At 31.2% G+C, this 20,318-nt stretch overlaps 1 protein-coding gene and 1 long non-coding RNA gene across 5 annotated transcripts in view; one reads left to right on the forward strand and one right to left on the reverse strand.

The window, feature by feature from the left end:
* The window catches only part of LOC141452675 (neuropeptide F receptor-like), a 290,310-nt gene that overhangs the window by 206,947 nt on the left and 63,045 nt on the right, over positions 1-20,318 (reverse strand). Inside the window, exon 2 of the mRNA XM_074125062.1 lies at positions 9,820-10,424. Coding sequence (XP_073981163.1) covers positions 9,820-10,383 — 564 coding nt within the window. The 5' untranslated portion in view covers positions 10,384-10,424. The remainder of the gene's footprint in view (positions 1-9,819; positions 10,425-20,318) is intronic.
* LOC141452685 (uncharacterized) lies at positions 11,039-19,327 on the forward strand. Of its 4 annotated transcripts, none has more exons than XR_012457536.1 (6): positions 11,039-11,172; positions 11,824-11,887; positions 11,983-12,129; positions 12,255-12,356; positions 16,147-16,275; positions 16,434-19,327. It is a non-coding gene; the product is annotated as an uncharacterized lncRNA (long non-coding RNA). The 4 variants fall into 4 exon arrangements; XR_012457538.1 differs by having other exon boundaries at positions 11,983-12,126; XR_012457535.1 differs by having other exon boundaries at positions 11,983-12,356.

A 20,318-nucleotide genomic window follows, 5' to 3' on the forward strand; every position in this document is an offset into this window, starting at 1 on the left:
GCTTCCTCTCTTTTGCTATCTCTTCTTGGATCTCTGAGGCTCAATTTTTTTATCGTTAGATTAAAATCTCCTATTAAATTCTCATCTATTTTAAGATGTGGCATGTATTACTAAAGCAACTAAGGCATCCACAACAGCTGTGCGGATTGATGCATGGGTCACTAGGATGTTCTGTGTTCACTATAGCTAAGCTGTATTGCCAGTAAAAACCCGGCTGACCAAACTTTAATTCCTATTTAATCCAATTTATTGTTACGCTACATTTAATATTTACTTTATTGTTTGTTTAGCCTTTGGCCGTAAGATGTATAATTGCAATAGTTATAAATTTTCAAACTGACGATTTCCGGAGTCCCACATATTAAATAGATAATGAACAAATTTGAAGAACATTGTTGTATAACATAATTTTTTTAACATTTTTTTGATTGAAAGCTGAAGTCGAATCTACGAGTTTAGTTTAAAATTGAACTGCTATCACGAATTCAAGCAAGAAAAAATAGACAATGGCTGCATAGGTCAGGCAATAAATCACTTAGTTTTACCTTAAAATCGAAATCCCATGTAAATGTGTAACGATTTTTAAAATGTTTCATCCGTATTCTGTTTGTTCAGAAATTTTGTCAGCTAAAATAAGTTACCGTGAGAGTTTTTCGTGAATTGAAAATAATATTAATTATGATGAAACATTAATTTCCGTGTTTTTTAAACTGGGAAGTGATAAATTTAGAGAAAATTGAATTTTATTCAATAATTTATCCATTTGTTTTGAGGAAAGGCAATGCTTATTTTTAGACAAAGTCTGTTTATGTTCATCGATCAGATGTCAAGGATACAGAGGAAGCGAGCACACATTATTTACTATTTATATTTGGACAACACAGACGTACAATATCTAAAAAAAAAAAAAATCAAATCTCTTCTAACTCGCAATACATCTCCAGTCATCAACCATTCTCCAATTCCTCTTTCTTATTGCAATAAATATTCTATTTTTTGTTTGTTTATTTTTGTTTTTTATTTTCAAATTTATCCCGTAATTCTAAAACTGTTGTTTAGAACAGTTTGTGGATAAATGAAATTAAAATTGGGAACACTGCCAATTCTTATTAAAAGTAAATAAGTCCCTCTCTTGAAAGGTACTTGTCCAAGATGCCAATTTGGAGTTTTCAATTTTTGAAAAGCATTACTTTTACATTTTACACGGTAGATGACTTCATTATTTTAGTTTAAAGAAAATAGAGACTACTTGCTGAGGGAATCACCATCACTACTTTCTGACTTAAATAGCATAATAAAGTTCAATCGAATTTGATTATTATGGACCTCTTTATAAATAGACTGATTGGTAGATGTAAAGTTCTATTAAAGTCTAAGATGTAAAGCGAAATTAAATGATTATTTCGTTTTAAAAAATTATATGTAAATAAAAAAATATAAATTTCAAATGAAGTTTAAAAAATTAAAGTTGGACAAATGGTTGAAAATTTCTGAAAGATCGGTCAAATTTTTGCTGCCTGTCTTTTGGGAGTCACAATATTTCTGTAATTGTTTCGTTAGATATATAAGGGCTAAGTTGGTTCAAAGGGTGATCAAGTTAATTAAAATTAAGGGCATGATGCTGCTATAAATAAGTGAAAGTTTAAGTATTGTAAACTGTGTCTAAATTAACCCATTGAGTTTCGGTGAAAGGAGCGATGAAATTCATTTATTGTGAAATAGTATTGTTTCTTATTGAGTTAAATGCTGCAGTGCTATGTGAAGTGATACTCTTTGGACTGACTAACAACACAATCTTCATAAGAAACTGTGTTCTGTATGGAAAGAAGTCCCAATTTAAATGTGATAAAAATAGTTTATTGAAGGAAATGATGATTTTTGTATAAATTATTACTACAAACTCCCTACGCATTTGTTCATAAATATACACTTTTTAATTATTTCACTTCTCTACGATGAAGTCACCACAGACCTTACCGAGATTCCTTTGGAGATGTTTCCATGGTTAATTGTTTAAAATTAATTATTTTTAATATTGCAAGAGCCAACCACTACTTCCAAAATATTACATTGCCCATTAAACCATTCTTGTATTATTCAGCCAAGTATAAAAAAAAGAAATATAATCAGAGAAATTTAATAAAGAGTTGAGAAAACATTGTGTAAAATGAAACCTCCATCTAGGAAAAAAAATGTGGAAATAAAAGAATGTGTTTCTTTCTTTTTTGTGCTTGCATTTGATGGAGCCATCTTAGTTATCCTTCAACGGCAGAGTAGATCTCTTTCAAAGTACAGTACGCGCAGAAAATTACAGCTGATGGTTTTGAATAAAATTATTTAATAAAAGTATGGAGAGTTTTTTTTTTTACCGAGCAGGCCTTTATATTATATCATCTTAAGAAAATTTATTAGGTAAGCTGGAGTTTCGAAATGGTGATTTATTACGCAAGGAGTTATTATTATGTTGATCTCGAAAACTTCTATTTATAAACGTCATTATTAAAGAAAAATTGATGACTTCTTTGAGGAAGTACTTTGTTCAGAAGCGGAAATAATTTAGAGATGCCGGGGAGTCTGATTGCCGAACTAGGGTTGAATTCAGTTGAGAATTTATGAATAGTTTCACAGTTGAGATAATTTATTTTTAAGGTCAGTAAATAGAGACTTATTTGAATGCGGAAGAGTGAGGGTAACAGTGTGGGAGATTAATAATCAGACGGAGATGAAGAACATTGAGAAATCTTTGTTGTGAGTTAGATTAAATTAATAGTAAAGAGTCTAGCAATCAATATTAGTTTAGAAAAAGAGAGAAGTTGTATTCAGTGGGAGAAATTGAATTTTTCACATGCTTTCCTTTCTTTTGTTAGTGGAAAATCCATGTCAATATGCTGACTAAACTGGTTACCTTTCAAGGAGCTTTTACCAAATTGGCAATTTTCTTGGTTATTTCAAGATGTTCTTGTACGTAATTTGGAGATGAATACTTGTTCAGATTTTATTTTTTGCCATGATGGAACGTTAAGGCCAATCAGCATTAGATGATATATCTAATAATAATAAAATTGGTAGGGTATTTATCATCTCTTCATTTAGAGGAAGGGAGTCAGCAGATTTCAGCAACCCATACGGTTTGGGAAGAACCTTTGCTTTTGTAACCTCAAGATTGAAAATGAGGGGGGAAAAATTGCCGAAGATGGATATTTTTCAACATTACACTTTTTCGTTAAGTTTTTGACAATCAACCCTCATACAGCTGTCCTACTGGACAGTTTTAATTTATATGAATTTAATCAGTTCATTTTTTTGATGCCACAAAATATCTAATATGAGTTGATGAATCCATTTGTTCATTAAGGAAAAAAAATGTAAGTAGATTTATAGAGCAATTTTTCAAAATTAAGTGTGCATATTTAGAACTACAAACGCCCATATTTTGTTTGAAAATTATCATCGTAATTTCAAAGTAACAGCGCAAAGGAAAAACATATTTCAAATTTACATTAGAAAAGAAGTAAAGAAAGTATTTCATTGCAATTAGTAATTTAAGTAAGATGCGTTATGTTGTATTCTGCTCGATATGTTGCGTAGAAGAGTGGTAATGATAATAGTTTGTAACCTTGTAATTCTATCTGCAAACTCTATTTAAGTGTCATTATGAGTTCTGTTCAACTAATGTTTAACAACTACGCTGATATAAACGAACAGGTAATGCTAATATCGTGTAGTATGTACAGATATACAATTAATAAGTAAATGTATGTAAAGTGGAGCAACGTATCTTTCAGTTCTATCTTAAGCTTTTATTACCAACCATTCTGACAGTAATATTTGAATAAATTAAATATTATTATCTGAAACAATATAAAAAATTATAACACAAAAGAAAATAAAAGAATAAATCCTAGTCACACAACAATTAATGCTCTTAATCATGTGCCTTCATTTTAACGATGCCATAGAATGATGTTCCGTTTGGAGGAAAAAGGCAAAAGTGTCCTTTTGAGGTTGATGAGCCTTGACAAGGAAAACTTATTTCGATACATCTTACTTTACAATTGAAGTGTATAATTACTTATAACCAAGTTCAATAACCAATAGCCAATCGCACACTTAAGACTTAAGGCGCTCCTGTCCTCGACGACCACAAATGCTGGCGCTTATTAACAATAAACATCACGACATTCTTTTAACCAACTTAATATTACAGTAGCATTTCAAGTCACAAAATTCATTCAACTACCATTATCATCTTGAAAAATTTAAATGCATAACCAAAACCATTTGAGCTGCTTGAGACACCAAAAGCTGCGAAAAAGAGTTTTAATTAAATTATTTTTTAAATAGACTTAGTTAACTAGAATGAATTGGCCGTTTTAATTAGCTCTTAAATATATTTTTTTTTGTTTCTAATTTACATGTTATTATGGTTTGAAGTCCATTGGTAATTTTCTCTCCTAGAATCAAATGAATTTCGTAAAGATTTTTTAATTTTAAAACTGCCGCACAACTAATTGTATACATCTATATCTTTAATTACAATATTTTCGGTAAATATTCTATTAAAGGCACTTCTTCCGGAAATAGAGGCATTTTCCCTGTATTTAAAAATGCCAAATATTTAATTAAAATATGCATTTATTTTCGTCAATTATGTGGAAAATATGTGATTTTCTTAAAATATTTTCTGGAATATTTAAGTAAAATGAACATTTTTTTTTTTGAAAATGGATTTTTTTTTGGGGGGGGCAAGTTATAATTATTTATACAAGAAAAGAACATTTTTACAATTTAAAATAATTTATTAGGAACAAAATAATTTGTTTTTACAAGTTATAATGATTTATACAACAAAGAACATTTTTACTATTTATAAAAAGATGTGTTAAATTTTCAATTTTGAAAACTTCACTCTTCGAAATTGTTTGCAACCACATGAAATTTCAAATGTTGGATCGTAAAGTGACGACGATCTGGGCGTAAGATGGACTTGTAACGACTAAAATCCTTTGAAATGAGGATTTTTAAGTTTGTGGAAAGGGATATCTGCTCTAACCAAAGCCCGACACAGATCTGTACTCAGAGTAGACTTACTTGATGATGGAGATGTAAGGAAGGCTTGACAGGACGTCCTCTCTTTCTTTCTGTTTTTATTCTCTATGTGCGATCCGGTGGCAATATGTTGGGTGACTTGGGAACGTTGAGAGCAAGAAACGCGGTTGTCACAAGCTGTGCAGTACAAAATGTCTCCATCACTTCGAAAAAGTTCTGCTGGAAACTCGCAAAGATATTTAGCAACCAGTTGTTTGTTTGAGGCCGATGTTCGTGGCATTTCACCCAAAAAAGAATACACTAAGTGACCGAACGAAATGAATTGGTCACTTCAACGAACGAGCTGAAAGGAACAGACAACTTCAAAGAACTAACAAGTGCCCATCACTGTTTAGCAGCATTCTGTGTAAATTACAATAACCATTGTACCCACTGTGATTCACAGCCCTACAGTCTGTGGTTCACAGTTCCTGTCAACCACCTCCCAATTATGAAAATATGCCCAAAATGAAAAATGTGAAAAAATATGTACATATTTTGATTAAATATGTAGAAATATTTATTTATTTTAATCAAATATGCGATAACATCCAAATATGTGGAAATATGTGAAATAAAAGTAAACTCAAACGGCTTAAAAAGTGTCAGTATGAATACTTCTAGTTGAAAAACGTCTGTAAATTGCCTAGAAAAAAATATGTAAATACATACGAATCCGTTCCCTAGTTATGAGAATCTAATTTATAATAAAATTTCCAAATTTTAAGAATGTTAGAAATCTTATTTATTGAGAATGTATCAAATATTTAAGCACCACTACTTCATAGTGTGAATTTACAAATTGGATTCAGGAGTTTCTGGAATTTTATCAACCGTCTACTCAATTTATTTTCTAGCTAACTCGATTATAATGTTCCTTATTTAATTTGCCAATCAAAAGTAAAACTATACTGAAAGTGTTTTTGAGTTCGCGATTTATCTATCTCCGATAAGTTCTTTAAACTTGGTAAACCTAGCTAAATCAGTATAAAACTTCTAGAAGTCTTTATTCCGAAAGTAACAAAATCGACTTTAAGCGCTGTTCTATAACTGAAAGCTAGACTACTTGGAGCTTTCACTACAATGTTAAATGTATTTATGCACTTAGCTTCATCCAATGTGGACGCCATTAATTGGTCGTTAAAGCAAACTTTGTAGCAAACGAGACAAACGGCTATTATAATAGCGGGTCATTTATAACGTTGGAATGATGGTGAACGCTTTAATATATTGCTCGTGAGAGATAATTTCCCATTGAATTTTGATAGCGTGTTTCAGCTAACTATAATAACAGACATGATATTCAGAGCTTAATGGGCGAATTGTATACGGTTAATATAATATGGACTTAGTTATATACCTACATTATAACATGTAGGTTATGCACAAAAACAACAAGCAAGAAATGATTTTTCCCTCATTATTCTCAACCTTAGAGACAAAAAAACATTTTCAGACTTAAATTATTACTCAAATATTAGATCTGGGTTGTTGTAAAAAAAATTACAATTTTAAAGGACGATTTTTCCTTTTTTCTAAAGAAAATCTGGGCATTTCATCTTTTAGACAGAGAAAAAAAGGTCAAAGTTGGGTGTTTTTTAACGTTACGCTTTTTCTTGCAGTTTTTGACGATCAACCCTTGTACAACTGTCCTATCGGACAGTTTTTGATAGAATTGATGATAGAATGGTTCTTAAATTGAGAAGACACGTTATAAATTCTTAAGACTTTATTTAAGCAAAACACTAATCACATAAAAGGGCACAATACAAAATACAGAACGTATTATAATTTACACTTAGAATAAGACTCCATGTTACCAACGCTATGTTCTGGCGGCAATTACTAGAATTTCCCTCTAACATTAAAATTTCCCTTTAACAGTTTTAATTAATAAATGTCAAAAGTATATGATTGGTGAATGGTGAATACATAGAAATAGTTGAAAAGTTTTAAACACAGGGATTGCACTATTTTAAAGTATTTAACTAATCAAAGTAATTAGAATAGCTTTAAAAGTAACCGCTCCACTTTCGAAGTTAATTCCCTGTTGCAAGTCAGTAAAATATATTCATAATTGATGTCATTTAACTTGTATAGAGTAGGAATGAAAATATTTACTCAGATATACGAGTAGTAGTATTCCAGAGTTTAATTTATCTTTTACACGTTTAAATAGTACTTAATTATCAGTGATGAATGAAGTTAAGTTACTTTGACGTTTTATGTATGTTCAGGCATGCTAATTTCTTCTTGTGATTATTGTTGCCGCCAGTAACTTGTTCAAGAAGAGTCTTTTGGTGAAATACTGCTTCTTACTTAATTGCTTGGTTTGTTTGTCACATAAAAAGACGCCAAAATTTTGTTCAATATTTTTAAATCTATTGTTTTTAACTATATTCGTATTTGTAAATAGGGCGTAACTAATAAACAGCGTGCTTTAAAATGTGAGTAAGAAAACAGAGAAACAGAACTTCCTTGCAAAAACAGAATGGAGAGAGTTTGTTACGTTTGTCTCACTAAAATCAATTCGACTTAATAATATTACTTTTCTTTAAAATCTTGGATTTGGAACAATAGAATTTCCAAAATAAAGAAAATCAGTTTATAGAACTGTAGAAATATAATCGAAGAATTTTTTGGATTTCTTTCGAAAAAAAAAAAGAAGGCCTTAACGTCTTTCTTTAAAAGTTAGATGGCTAGCAGCAGCTGGAATTAGATTAAATGGAATCGAATGAAGATTATCAAGTGAAGCGCCAGAGGTCTCGAGATCTTCTTCAAGTGACAGTTGTTAAATTTTAAGAGGTAAGTAAATGGTTACTCCTTTGCATTGAACATGAAAGTGTTGCACATAATTTGATAAGTGTCTGGCTCAAATACGGCAGCCCTAACTATGATAGTTTTAATTTTAAATAATAATTTGACAAAGCCAGTATGTACTTCCTCAATTTTTTAATAAAATATGTTTGCAAATCCACAAATATTCTGAGGATTGACCCGTGGTGGACCGCAATTTCTAAATAAATAGAATTGAGTGAAAAATAGTTTGTTTCTTTTTCTATCTATAATATGAATATGAAACATTAGAATACAAAAAACTGGAAATAATTAGCAATGATGCGGCAAAATAGCTGCAATAAAACTGTAAGTGTTTTTTCTAACTTTCTAAAGATAATCTTTAATGGTCGTCATTTCGAGTGTCATTATTTCTACATTTTACTTTCATTACTATGCAAATTCAAGGTAATGTTTTAATAAAAATTCATTACAAGAATATAAGGAGTCTAAGATTATTCTATATTTTATTATATATGTCGAGTAAAGGATTATATGTTTTTAAGGGTAATATGGCAATCTGCCAGCCATTCAGCCCATGAGACTTATATTTGTTATTTTATTTTATTTTTTTTAAGTGTTGAAACATGCATATTTATATTGAGCCTAAAGAACTTCATCTCCAATATTTGCTACTTCTTTTCTTTTAGTAATTTTTGTTGGAGTTTGGTTTCAAGGTTTTCTGAAGAAAAAACACAGAACTTCAGTTCTTGGACAAATTTTTATTAGGTTTAAACCCCCCAAAAAAACTTTATCTTAACTAATTGACGCCCAAAATCTGATAAAGTTTTACGAGTGAGTTTACCTGTAACTAACCTTTTCGTGCTCCAATTCCAGAATGTTTCTTCCATATTCGTAGTCCATTTCTGACGCTATTCTAGTCAGTTCTGTAAACCTTCAACTTTTTTTCGTTTTTTCTTTTTTCTAAGATATTTTCTTATTTTGACAGATTTCTTCTTTAGCCCGAAAAATCGCCTTGAACGTTTAGAACTATCTTGGGTCTCATCCTACGTTGTCTTTAATTAATTTATGGTGTTCTGCATTGTCGTGTATAAACAAGGCGAGAAAATATTTGTAATAATATTAATCCATATAGAAGATCATCTTTCAATTTAATAACGTTCAATATTCATTAACACAAAACATGTTTAGAACAAAGTACCTACGTTATTGATCTTTAGTAATTGTCCAGTATGGAAGCGACGTATAATTTCCACATTCCTTGCAAAGCGTTAGTGACATGGAAACTAGCTGACCATTAGAAGTGTAATTAAGGTTTTATTTATGTAGGCGAGTGAATAGGTGAGGTGAAGATTTACATAATACAATGACGGGGTTCTAGGACATGTGGTTAACCAATTCAGGATTAATGTGGCCAATTAAAATTGGCTAAATAGTGTTTCCAATCTACCTGAACATGACTGCTTTTAAGGGCCTTGCAAATCAGAATGTCTGTGAGGTTACTCTATTATATTATCAACTGTTAACTGCAATATAGATCACTAAAACAAGTTTATACCTTTAAACCAATGAATGGAACTGGAAATTGGGATTCTTGAGAATTTGGTTGATAAACGAGGGGTTTAAACAATATCAACAATAAACCAGACGTAAAGTATTAATGCTTTTTCTTGACTTAAAACAATTACACGACATAATTACGCAATTACTTATAAATATATAATAATTTGCTTTCGTATTATATCACACACTTCTTCTTTGAATGGCAACAGCCAAACAAAGTTTTCTTTTCAGTTCTTTACTTCAAATTTCGAAATCATAAACTGTGTTACTAATATAATTCGAGATCTACCTAATATCTCTTGTTGGTTGCTGTAAGACAAAAGTCCAAAATATATTAATGTATGAAATAAAAAGAAAGCTGGACTGACTCACCTGGAAGAAGACGACTGGCAATGTGGCCAGAAAGGAGAAGAACCAGACGAGCGCAATGGATATGATGACTCGGCGTCGAGTGGTTGCGCTGTCCTGACCTCTCACTATAGTGAAGTACCTGTCCAACGCGATAACTGTGATCGTGCCTATTGATACCATAATATTTGTACCTTGTAAAGCGGGAACTAGTTTACATAATACAATACCCAGAGTCCATGCTCTTCTCAATATATTGACTAAAGTAAACGGCATGCATACTAAACATAGAGTCATATCCGAAACTGTAAGATTCACAATGTATAAATTCCGAGCAGTATGCATTTGAGGTCGCCGTGCTACAACAAAGCTTACAATCAAATTTGCTAATATACCGACAACAATTAATAAAGCGTACAGAGCGATTAATATCGCTTCAGCCACTGGATCAACATTGTGATCGTCGTTTTTGTGTTCAATTAGTATTCTGTACACCTCGTTGAGGCTAAAATTGAATGTATCATTTAATTCCATGATCACGCACAATTCAATTTTATTACGAAAAGTTCCGACCAATCTGCACACCATTAGAACAGTTTTGTGAAGTCCTACAGCCCATCATACCCCACCTGTAACATAAAAAGAAAGTGTAAAAATTAAATATTACTTACTTGGGTTAAAGAATTTAATGGCCTTAATAACTCCATTCCATTCTTTTCCACTTTATTCCAATATCTAATTCTATTTTGACGGAATTCATCAAAAGTTCATTAGTTTTTACACACACATTCCATAAGCAGACAGGACAGAAGGCACCTACTTTAAAACGTAAAATAATAATGTTAAAGTATTACTTTGTCAATAAACCCTGAAAATGATCTAGTCCCTAAAATAAAAGTTACGACTGGATTTGTCATTATTCTTTCTTCATTAAATCTTTCATTCAAATTTTCCAAAAATTCATTCATTCCGAAAGATTCCGAATCAATGTTGGATAACGTCTTTTATTACCACATTGTTCAAATTTAGCACTGCAAAATAAAGCAATGACCTTACTACAATCAAGTAATACAACCCTCTAAGAATAGAGAAAACAAACTCTTGTAAGATCTAATCGATGGAAAATCTTTTCAAATCAGAAAAATTATTTTCAAATCACGCCAGTTGTTTAGTTTGTATGATGGTCACCAGACCTCACAAGTAGTCCGGCTGTATTGTGCTGTCCCTTTAAAACATCTGTAACCAATAACCATACTTCCAAAGATAATAGTACTTCATACTGTTTATACTCGTATCATAGTCCTGTATTCGTCTTCCAAAATCGTTTGATTTGTTTCCGTTCATGTCATTTGCTATCCAGCACCTCCAACTCTGAAGGTATGATTAAAAAAAGCTTGCTTTACTAATTACTATTCTAGCACTTTCATTTAAGATCATTTTTCTTGTGGAGTACTCCGTTTTGCTAACAAGATTCTGCCTAGAAAAAATTTAAATGAAATTGTGTCAACATTTCCTGACAGAATTTACTGCGACAATGTAAATATTCTGAAACCCTTTTCATTGAAAAGTTATCACGTAGATTAAAGTTAGTTTTTTAGCAAAGTAGATAAAAGAAAGCGATAGACTTTAAGTAGATTTAAACTTAAGTACATATTTATTTTATTTAATGGCAAAGTTATCAGCTAGATAGTTCATTGGTATAACCAGTAAAAGTTTGGCATCTTCATTTGAATTAATTTTTCTTTGGAAAGTGTAGTTGAAGTTTGCGTTTTTCAAATAATTTTTGTGAAAATTTCATTAAATTGTTTAGATCACTTGCAGAATAAAAAATTGGTTTGATAAAAAAAAAAATGTTTTGTCTTAGATGCAATGGCCTAATGTAATCAAAACTTCCCTACCTTCGTTATCAGTTGGCTTATCTATAAACACTATTCCCTAACAAGTAAATGTCTAAACTAAGTGTTTACTATTGTAGACTATATTTTCTGAGGAGCCTAAGATAGATAAATTTAACTACTTTTAATACAGGTTACTAGGATACTTAGAAAGCGGTGCGACATTAGAAAAGTACTTTCCTGGCCGTACTTAGTAGGTAAATATGCGATTTCTCTTTTCATTATTTCTACTTGTTATTAATTCTTGGCACTTTTATGATTAAAGTAAGTAATTAATTGCCTATTTTTTCAGGCGGGCTTTACGTCCATCTACCAATTAGGTGTCATGGACGGAGGCGACTAGCAAAATCCAAGGCCAAAGACCGGGAATCGAATCCAGTACCACAATACATACGATATTAGCTTTACAGATATCGCCTCTAAACGCTCGGCTACCGTGGTGCCTCCTTTTATGATTATAATAATTTAATTATCATTTTGAAGTTCACACTTCAGTCTAGACTTCTAGCATTGTTTGAAACATTTTTGAATATTTAGTTTTGATTTGCTTTATTATTTTTCCAGGATGCGTAGCATTCAGGTTCCTCAGAACCTCATCAAATCAGTGAACTCTAAAAGATTGCATCTATATAAGTGCAGTTGCATGATAAGTTTAAAGAAGTAAAGGTGATGTCATTGACACTCAATTTTGTCATTTTATACACAAAATTTCCAACTTGATAATAATATTTATATAATATTGAAATAAATAATATATTACAGTAAATACACTTTAGAGATCATAAAAAGACTTCTTTCTATTACAAGGAAGAGGCTACCTCATTGAACACTGAGTGTATAGGATATGTGATCAGATATAAGGCGCTGGTCAGATAGCTTTTAGAAGAATTAAGGATGTTTCTCTGTAAGGTTCACATCCTAACCGTTCATTACTGCTCGGATTAGATATTGTTCAGCATTAAAATATTAATCATTTCTATAACTTCATGTTTATACAATAATGTTTGGGTAACCAGTATTCATTAAAAAGCAATCCGCCAGCCAATGAAAAGCAAAGCCATTACAAAATTGATCCTCAACCACACCTCCGTAGGTTTTGTTTATTCTTTTTTCCCTCTAAAATCACTTAAATATGTTATAAGTTTCTTTTTCCTTGATTCGGAAATAATATAAACCAACAATTAAGATTGCATTTAAATAGATTTTTCACAAAAAAATTTTATTGCATATTCTAAAAATTTATCAAATACCTATGGGGGAAAAATTAGTCAAAAAAAATCTAAACATTATTTTTCTAATAAATAATCAATGTTAAATAATTAACCAGTCAAAATGCAAAGGTAGAGGTATATAATATGGCCGGATGGTTTGGCCAATCAGAAGCTGGAACTTTCATTGCGACCACGCCCTCTGCCAAAACTTACTCAAAAGTAATGGCTGCCAGTTATACTGCTAGCTTCAGTTTTGTTAATTTAAATCTTTCATTACTCGTTGGCCAAAGTTATAATTTAAGTGATCCCTCTATTATTTAATCCCCTCGCTCTCCGTAAATCCAACATTTTCTTAAGAAGTCTAATTAAAACTGAAAATTTAATAACGTCACTTTATTGTTGTGCATAATAGGAAATCTAACTTAACCATACTTCAATTACCTAAATAATACCTACTATGCAAATTTCTCCCAAGATGCAACTTATTTATTAATTAGCTCTATAGTAGCGGTTATCTTGTCTTTTGAATGATTTCATTTTCTAGTTTTAAAGTTAAGAATTTATTATGTTCTCTTCATCCGGACATCATCTATTTTACAATTTTTTTAAAAAAGATAGTAACTCAGTGGTTAATGCACTGAACTTCCCTGCAGAGATCCCAAGTTCAAATCTTGCCTGGACTTGGATTTTTACTATCTTAAATATTTACTAAACTGTCAGTGTTGTCTCTAACTAGAGAACACTGTCCAAAGAGCGGCAGTACACTGAAATAGACTTCAGGCACTAATGACCATAGTTGTTGGCACACCTGGAAATAATTTTAATTACAAATTTTACGTGATCTTGTACCAGATATTCTATAGCCGATTTCTCTTATATTCGGCTCTAAATGACTATAACCATGGATGTTAATAAAAGTCTACAATGCATGCTTGTGATAAGAATAGTCGGCAAGTAATTTGTGAAAATATGAAGGGGAAATTAAAAACGAAGAAAAAATATGCGTAGACATTCTGTTTTTTTAATAAAATTGATTTTAAAGTAAGTAGATGTGGGTGTTATCTCCGTTCACACCTACTTAACTTATATTTAAAGTTATACAAAAGAGGAGATAATACCATAGACCTTTTCTTTGTTCAACTTAAATACCTTTTTTTTAAAAACTTATTTATCATAAGCTATGAAAAAGTTTCTCAGGAACATATCCGGTTGTATGTTGGCGATGGAGTTATTCAGTTTAGGGCTCACGTACAGCTGGAAACAATGTATTAATTTTGTAGCTCGCTCCACTTTACAGCTAGAATTTCATTGCCGTCTCTTAATGGTTTTCTTTTACCAAAGATCGACGGTCCTTTTGTTTAAAAATAACAATAATAATGAGGGAAGGGATTAGCTATGAGGTTAGCATACTGGACTCCCACGCGGAGGTCCCGGGTTCGAATCCAGCAGCTGACCCTTAGATTTTCTCTTCCTAGGAGCTTCTTACAGCTCACTGTCCGGTGATGGACAGTGTTGTCTGTAACGAGAGAACACTGTCCGGAGGCCGGCAGTGCACTGGAAAAAGCTCCGGGCGCTAATGACCTCAGCTGTTGATGCGCAAAAAAAAAAAAAAAAAAAAAAAACAATAATAATGTCAGTAAAAAGTAGAGGATAACTTAAGAGCCATTAAGTTAATTTTCCTTTGTTACTTTGAGTGAAATGACTGTGATATATCCTGAAAATGTAATTATTAATATAAATTACACAAATTAACTAATTTGGAGCATTATTCGTATCCATCCCTGTGTTTGGAACTTGCTTAATCTAAGGATCTCAGATTTTTGGCGCATACGCAGTCTAACATTAGGCTTAACAAAGATTGGCTCAACATTCAGGTGAGAAGGTATACGGAGGCAGCACTTCGCCTAAGTTAGGTTGGATGTTAAGTCCTGATTGAAAAATTAGGCGATTATTTTATTTCTAGTCCAGACTATTGTATGAACATCCACTGTATTACAAGGGAACCAGTAAAAATATCCGGTAACCATGGATTTCTTAGTGAGATTTTGATCTTTACTCATATTTCATACTTAATGATCATTAAGTGTTCTCTTATTATTCTACCTAGCAAGTGCCCATTGAGATCTGTTAGATTTCAGATTTTTGTACGACTTTTCTGCATTGAACAAACTATATTATTATTATTATTGTGTTCTTTTTAAAGGTGCTCAACAACTAAGGTCCTTCGCACCTGACAATGTTGCTGTAAGACACTACACTAGCTCATTCTAAACTAAAACTATCATTACACTATAGACGAATATATTGTGGAATCGAACCTTAAAAATTTGCATATTCGGAGTGGATTAATTCCTACGCTGTACTGCAGCCAGTAAAAAAGAAAAGAAACACGGAAGATTAAGAAGTCTTTAGATAAAAGAGATTGAAGCCTTAAAGCAGAAGATAAGAGACTAGCCGAGAGGTTGTTCAGGGTCCTGAACATACGATTTTGCTCTTTCACTTTGCGATCATGAAAAAACAATGTCAAAATTGTGCTGTCTTTTAATAACTAGAAAAAAAAACAAAATATTTTTAGAAAATGGCATGCACCTATCTTTATTTGTGAATTTTTGCTGTGTATATCTTTGTGAGAATAGCCTCGCAAGCTTTAATTTCAAGCGTAATACAAAAAGTACATGATAAAGACTAAAGACTTCCGAGTTTGCGGTTATAAAATTTTTTTTCTATAATTTGTGAATGCTTATATGTCTGTTTCTTCTGGTTAAGAATAAACAATCGACAAATATCTTCGAATATTTTTACAGCTCATTGTGTACCAAAGTGAGAGTGGCAAAATGCAATAACAATAAATAACAGATATGATGTTAGAAATCTCAGTTCTGTTGAAATAATATTGCTGAAAGTGTTCCTCAGGCGACATGTCCCAACAGGAACAAGTAGAGTTCATTAAACCACCTGTCCTCCACATTAATCATCAAGCTACTATGTCCATCCGTTTCAACATGTTATAGAACTGCTACATTTCTATGGCTACTTCATATAACTGTTTCTCTAATATTACTTTGAAATTCTCCTTGCTATTTCAGTAGATAAAACCATGAGAGGTAAGAATGTGGTTTTAGATGAACATATCTCAACCAATAATAACACAACTCATTTGGTTTTTCGGTATTTTAGTTTTGATAAAAAATGGCTTAAACTATTTCTTAAAATGAATAATACTCAATGCAAGCTATATGTTGTAGGCAAAATGAGAACTCTGTCCGAAGACCCGCATTGTACCGAAAAAGGCTTCGAGCGACAAGACCTTAGCTGTTGATGCAACTTAAGAAACAAAGAAACCGAATTTGCGAATTGAAGGAGATCGGATGAATGTAAGAGTTTTTTTTACTGAATTGATTTTACATTTTTTGCTATTTTTAACCCAAATTTTTGTGAAATTAGTTTCTATATTTTTGTATTAAACAGAACATTATTTATTCTACACTACACAAAAATAGGTTATTATTTTGATTTGTTACATTCTTTCTAGATACTTTTTTTAGAAGAACTCGTAACTTGGAACGTTGATGAATGAAATGTTTAACGAAATTGCTGAGTCACAAGAATATCAGTCCTCTTGGCAGTGCAATCTAGATAAGGCTCCTGTGTTGAATCTAAGTACACTTTACACTTAGTATTACGCATACTTAAATTTGAAACTGTTTCTTAGATAACATTGATTTTAATGGGATTCTGGGGGGAGATGTGACGGCACATTTCCTTTTTTATTACATATAAAGTTTTATTTCAAGCCTTTAACGAATAACCAATATTTCTTTTTATATATTATTGTTGAAGGAATAACTTGAGAAACCAGAATGTGTCTTGGACTTCCTTTATTTGATAATGATTTACCGACCAATAACAAATGTGCTGGGTCAGTCTGAGAATTGTGCTCTTTCAATTGTGATCTTGACATTAGTAGAAAAACGGTACTTTTGGCCATTTAGGTGTTATAAAAGATTTGTATTCCAACTTCTACAATACCGCAAACCTTTTTAGAGAAGTAGTTTTTAAGAATTTTCCCTCACAATATTTAGCTAACGGAAATGAAAAAATACATCCTTCTATTGTACATAATATTTTCATTTAATGTTTACTGATTTGCCACTTCTTGACAAGTATTTATTTTCGAAAATGTAATGGTGTGTCGAAAGGATCAATAACAAACAGTTCAACATCGTTAATTTTTTGTTGAAAAGACACGATCTTCTAGTACGCCCCTGCATCGTATCAAGAGCAATAAACCGAGAAAAAGGCTAATATTTATCAAAACACTAAAAAATAAAATAAAAACGGGATGAAACTTCCCCGAGAATTTCCCTTACTGAAAATAGAATTATAAATTTACATTTTATAAAGTTTTGTTTCCAAATTAGAGCGGCCTAATATATCATCTTGTTCTGCTATAAATATTCAGAGTGTAAAAGGTAACACACTACATTGCTAGTCATTCCAGTACTTATTTCCTTATTTTTCAATCTTTTATAAATCCTTTTTCGAATGTGAGACGACGTAATCTGTATAATCTTGCCCTAGTATCATATGCATATTAGAGGTGAAAGTCAAACTAAATATTTTCCTTGCTATTCTAGCACTAATTTTCATATTTTTATCCATCGTTTTTGAAGTTCAGTTTCCAAAATAGAACGATCTAATACTTACCTTCTGGTTCTACTACAAATATTGGAATCGTAAGACAAAATACAATATTTCGCTTATCATTTTAGCTCTTATTTCCTTATTTTTCTGTCCATGATATTAATATGGTTAAATGTTCAGATTGAATTTCAAATTTAAAGAAATTCGTTTGAGTGGAAGTAGTAGTTTATCGAATCCATGTTTTGGTTTTTGTAAACTTTTTGTAAGTTGTTGTGAGGGGAATTTTGATTATTTTTTTGTTTATACCGGCCATTACAGTTGAATGGGAACTTTTTTATCTAGTTGAAATTGTGAAGTAGAGAAAAAAATACAAACATACATAGGGTAATCAATATTTATGAAATTACCTTTTTTTTTAAAAAAACACCAAAAACTTTATTATTGTCTAGAAAACAAGGGACACAGGATATTTTCAGAAAATTGCAGGATATTGTACGTGCCCTGAGAATTAAATGAACTAAAGAAAATTAGTTGTTTCAAGGAGGAAATGCTACAGGAATAGTACTCGTACAATGTTCTATAGCAAAAGATTGTTATTCAGTAACAGAATAATGTAAACAGGTGGTGTTCAGATTTATATTTCCTCCTTAACAGTTTCCTGTGACAGTTACAGTGTACATAAAACTAAATAAAAATCAAATACTATTTAATAATTAAACAATGTTTTACTGCGCTTTAGATTTCGGTCCCTTGCGTTCGATTTTCTTGTTCAAATGTTTTTTTTCTCTTATTTGGATTCTTGCTAAATCTGCTATTTTTTGTCGCCTTCAATACTCAGAATTATTTTTTATTTAGTACAGCCTGAAGCCATCAGTAATGGAGATAGAGGCTTTAATTTGATTGCTTATTCAGTTTTATCTTGTCAGACCCTCTTCACGCTTACCTACGAAGTGTCGTCTACATACGTGATTATTTTACGTCAACTATAGCCTCTAAATTATTAATAATACTGAGAACAATATAGAGCCAAGCACGAATCCATGAATACTCATGCTTAAGCAGTAAAATACTCGCCATTGAAAAAATGTATGCTTGTAAAAATGTAAAATGAAAAATGCATGCTTTTTTCTATTAGCCTAAGAAAATAGAAGTGAAAGAATGTGTAACTTCTGCCCGTTGAGTTACTCTTCTGTAATTTTTCCAAAAGTTTTTCGCAAGGCAAAGATCTTCTCTTAAATTCAACAATTTTTCCGCCTTCATAAGCTGCTAGGGTTTTCTTATTTGGCCTAAATCCTTGAAGCTAACTGCTGAGAAATTCATTATCTTTAAATTGTTAATAATATTAATTCTGAATCCGTCCATTTGAGATATATACATGAGTTCAAGTTTCCTTTATATTATATAATATATATTCAGGTAAAACATTTTGTATGAACATAATGTTGTGACAAATAATTAAGATAATATAATATGTTCAAATTTGCTTGTATGTTTTCCTTAAATAAATTACTGTAAATTTAAGTTCAATAAATGTTTCAAATTTAAATAGAAATTATAGCAATAACAGTTTTCTGTCATTACAATAGAAATTTAATATACAACAATATAAGTATTTTACAAAACAAGCCATTTTATAACTAAAGCGTTTATCTGGTGTAATAATGACGTGTGCTTAAACCAATTTAACTGGTTAATATTTAAGTTTGTAAAAACTGTAATTTAGTTTTTGTTTTTTCAAAGGCTTCAATGTTACCTCTGATGTTAAAACTTACATAAATCTATTACAACTATTTGGATTATTTTGTACTATAATTTAAATAATTTTTATTTAAATATTCATTAATTTATTTTAAGAATTGAGGAACTAATTACAACACTCTATTAAGTCATTATTGTAGCTGATTGTAGCTGCAAAAAAGGACCTAAATCTTTGTATGTAGTTAGTAAGTGACAGAAATATTTCGGATGGATACAGACCTACATATATATATGGCAATTAATTAATTGCCATATAATTAATATTAATTAATATCAACAATGGCTAAAATAACTATTTAAATTTACACAGTTCTCCTCTACAGTCGAGATAATATTGGCAAAATGAAGTCAGTCTGAATAATTGAGTGAACAGAGCTATAGAGCATCACACAGATTGTCAGTTTAATGCTCTGAACTCACAAAGTTCAGACAATCTAACCAGCTGACCTTTTTTTTTTATTAGGATACTTTTCTGCTTGCAACCCTGAAGTCAATTCATTTAAATCTGATTCTTTTAACTGTCACGAAGACAGGAAATTCCTTTCAAAAGTGCTGTGCATAAAACTATTCTTGAAACGAATGTAGAAGTTGATTTATTTTTGAAAACGTATGTCCCAATTTTTGTTGTATGGTTAACCCACCTGTTCACATTAAATTTACAGTAACTTCCAAATATTTTGTGCTGTATTTGAATTTCTCAAATTCATTCTTAGCATTTTCGCCTCTAAAAACCATCCAAAAGGTAAACCAAACTGTGCAGGGCGTACAACTATCGCAAGAAATGTGCGCATTTTTTGCCAGAAATATACATTTAGAATGAAAAATAAGCTACAAAATTATAAATATTATGTAGATGCCACATTAGGCCACAAAATAAACAAGGGGGTCCCCTCGTTTAGAGATAAGGGAAGTGGTAGGCGTTCACTGAGAAATTCACATTTCTGACTTTACTATTTTACACTGTAAAAGATAATAACTATTTTTCTGCTAAATTTTTTCCAACATGTTAGATGGT

The sequence above is a fragment of the Rhodnius prolixus genome, unplaced genomic scaffold, assembly GCF_049639745.1.
Source record: "Rhodnius prolixus isolate KJV_2025 unplaced genomic scaffold, Rpr scaffold_3, whole genome shotgun sequence".
In the NCBI taxonomy this organism is placed as follows: Eukaryota; Metazoa; Arthropoda; class Insecta; order Hemiptera; family Reduviidae; genus Rhodnius; species Rhodnius prolixus.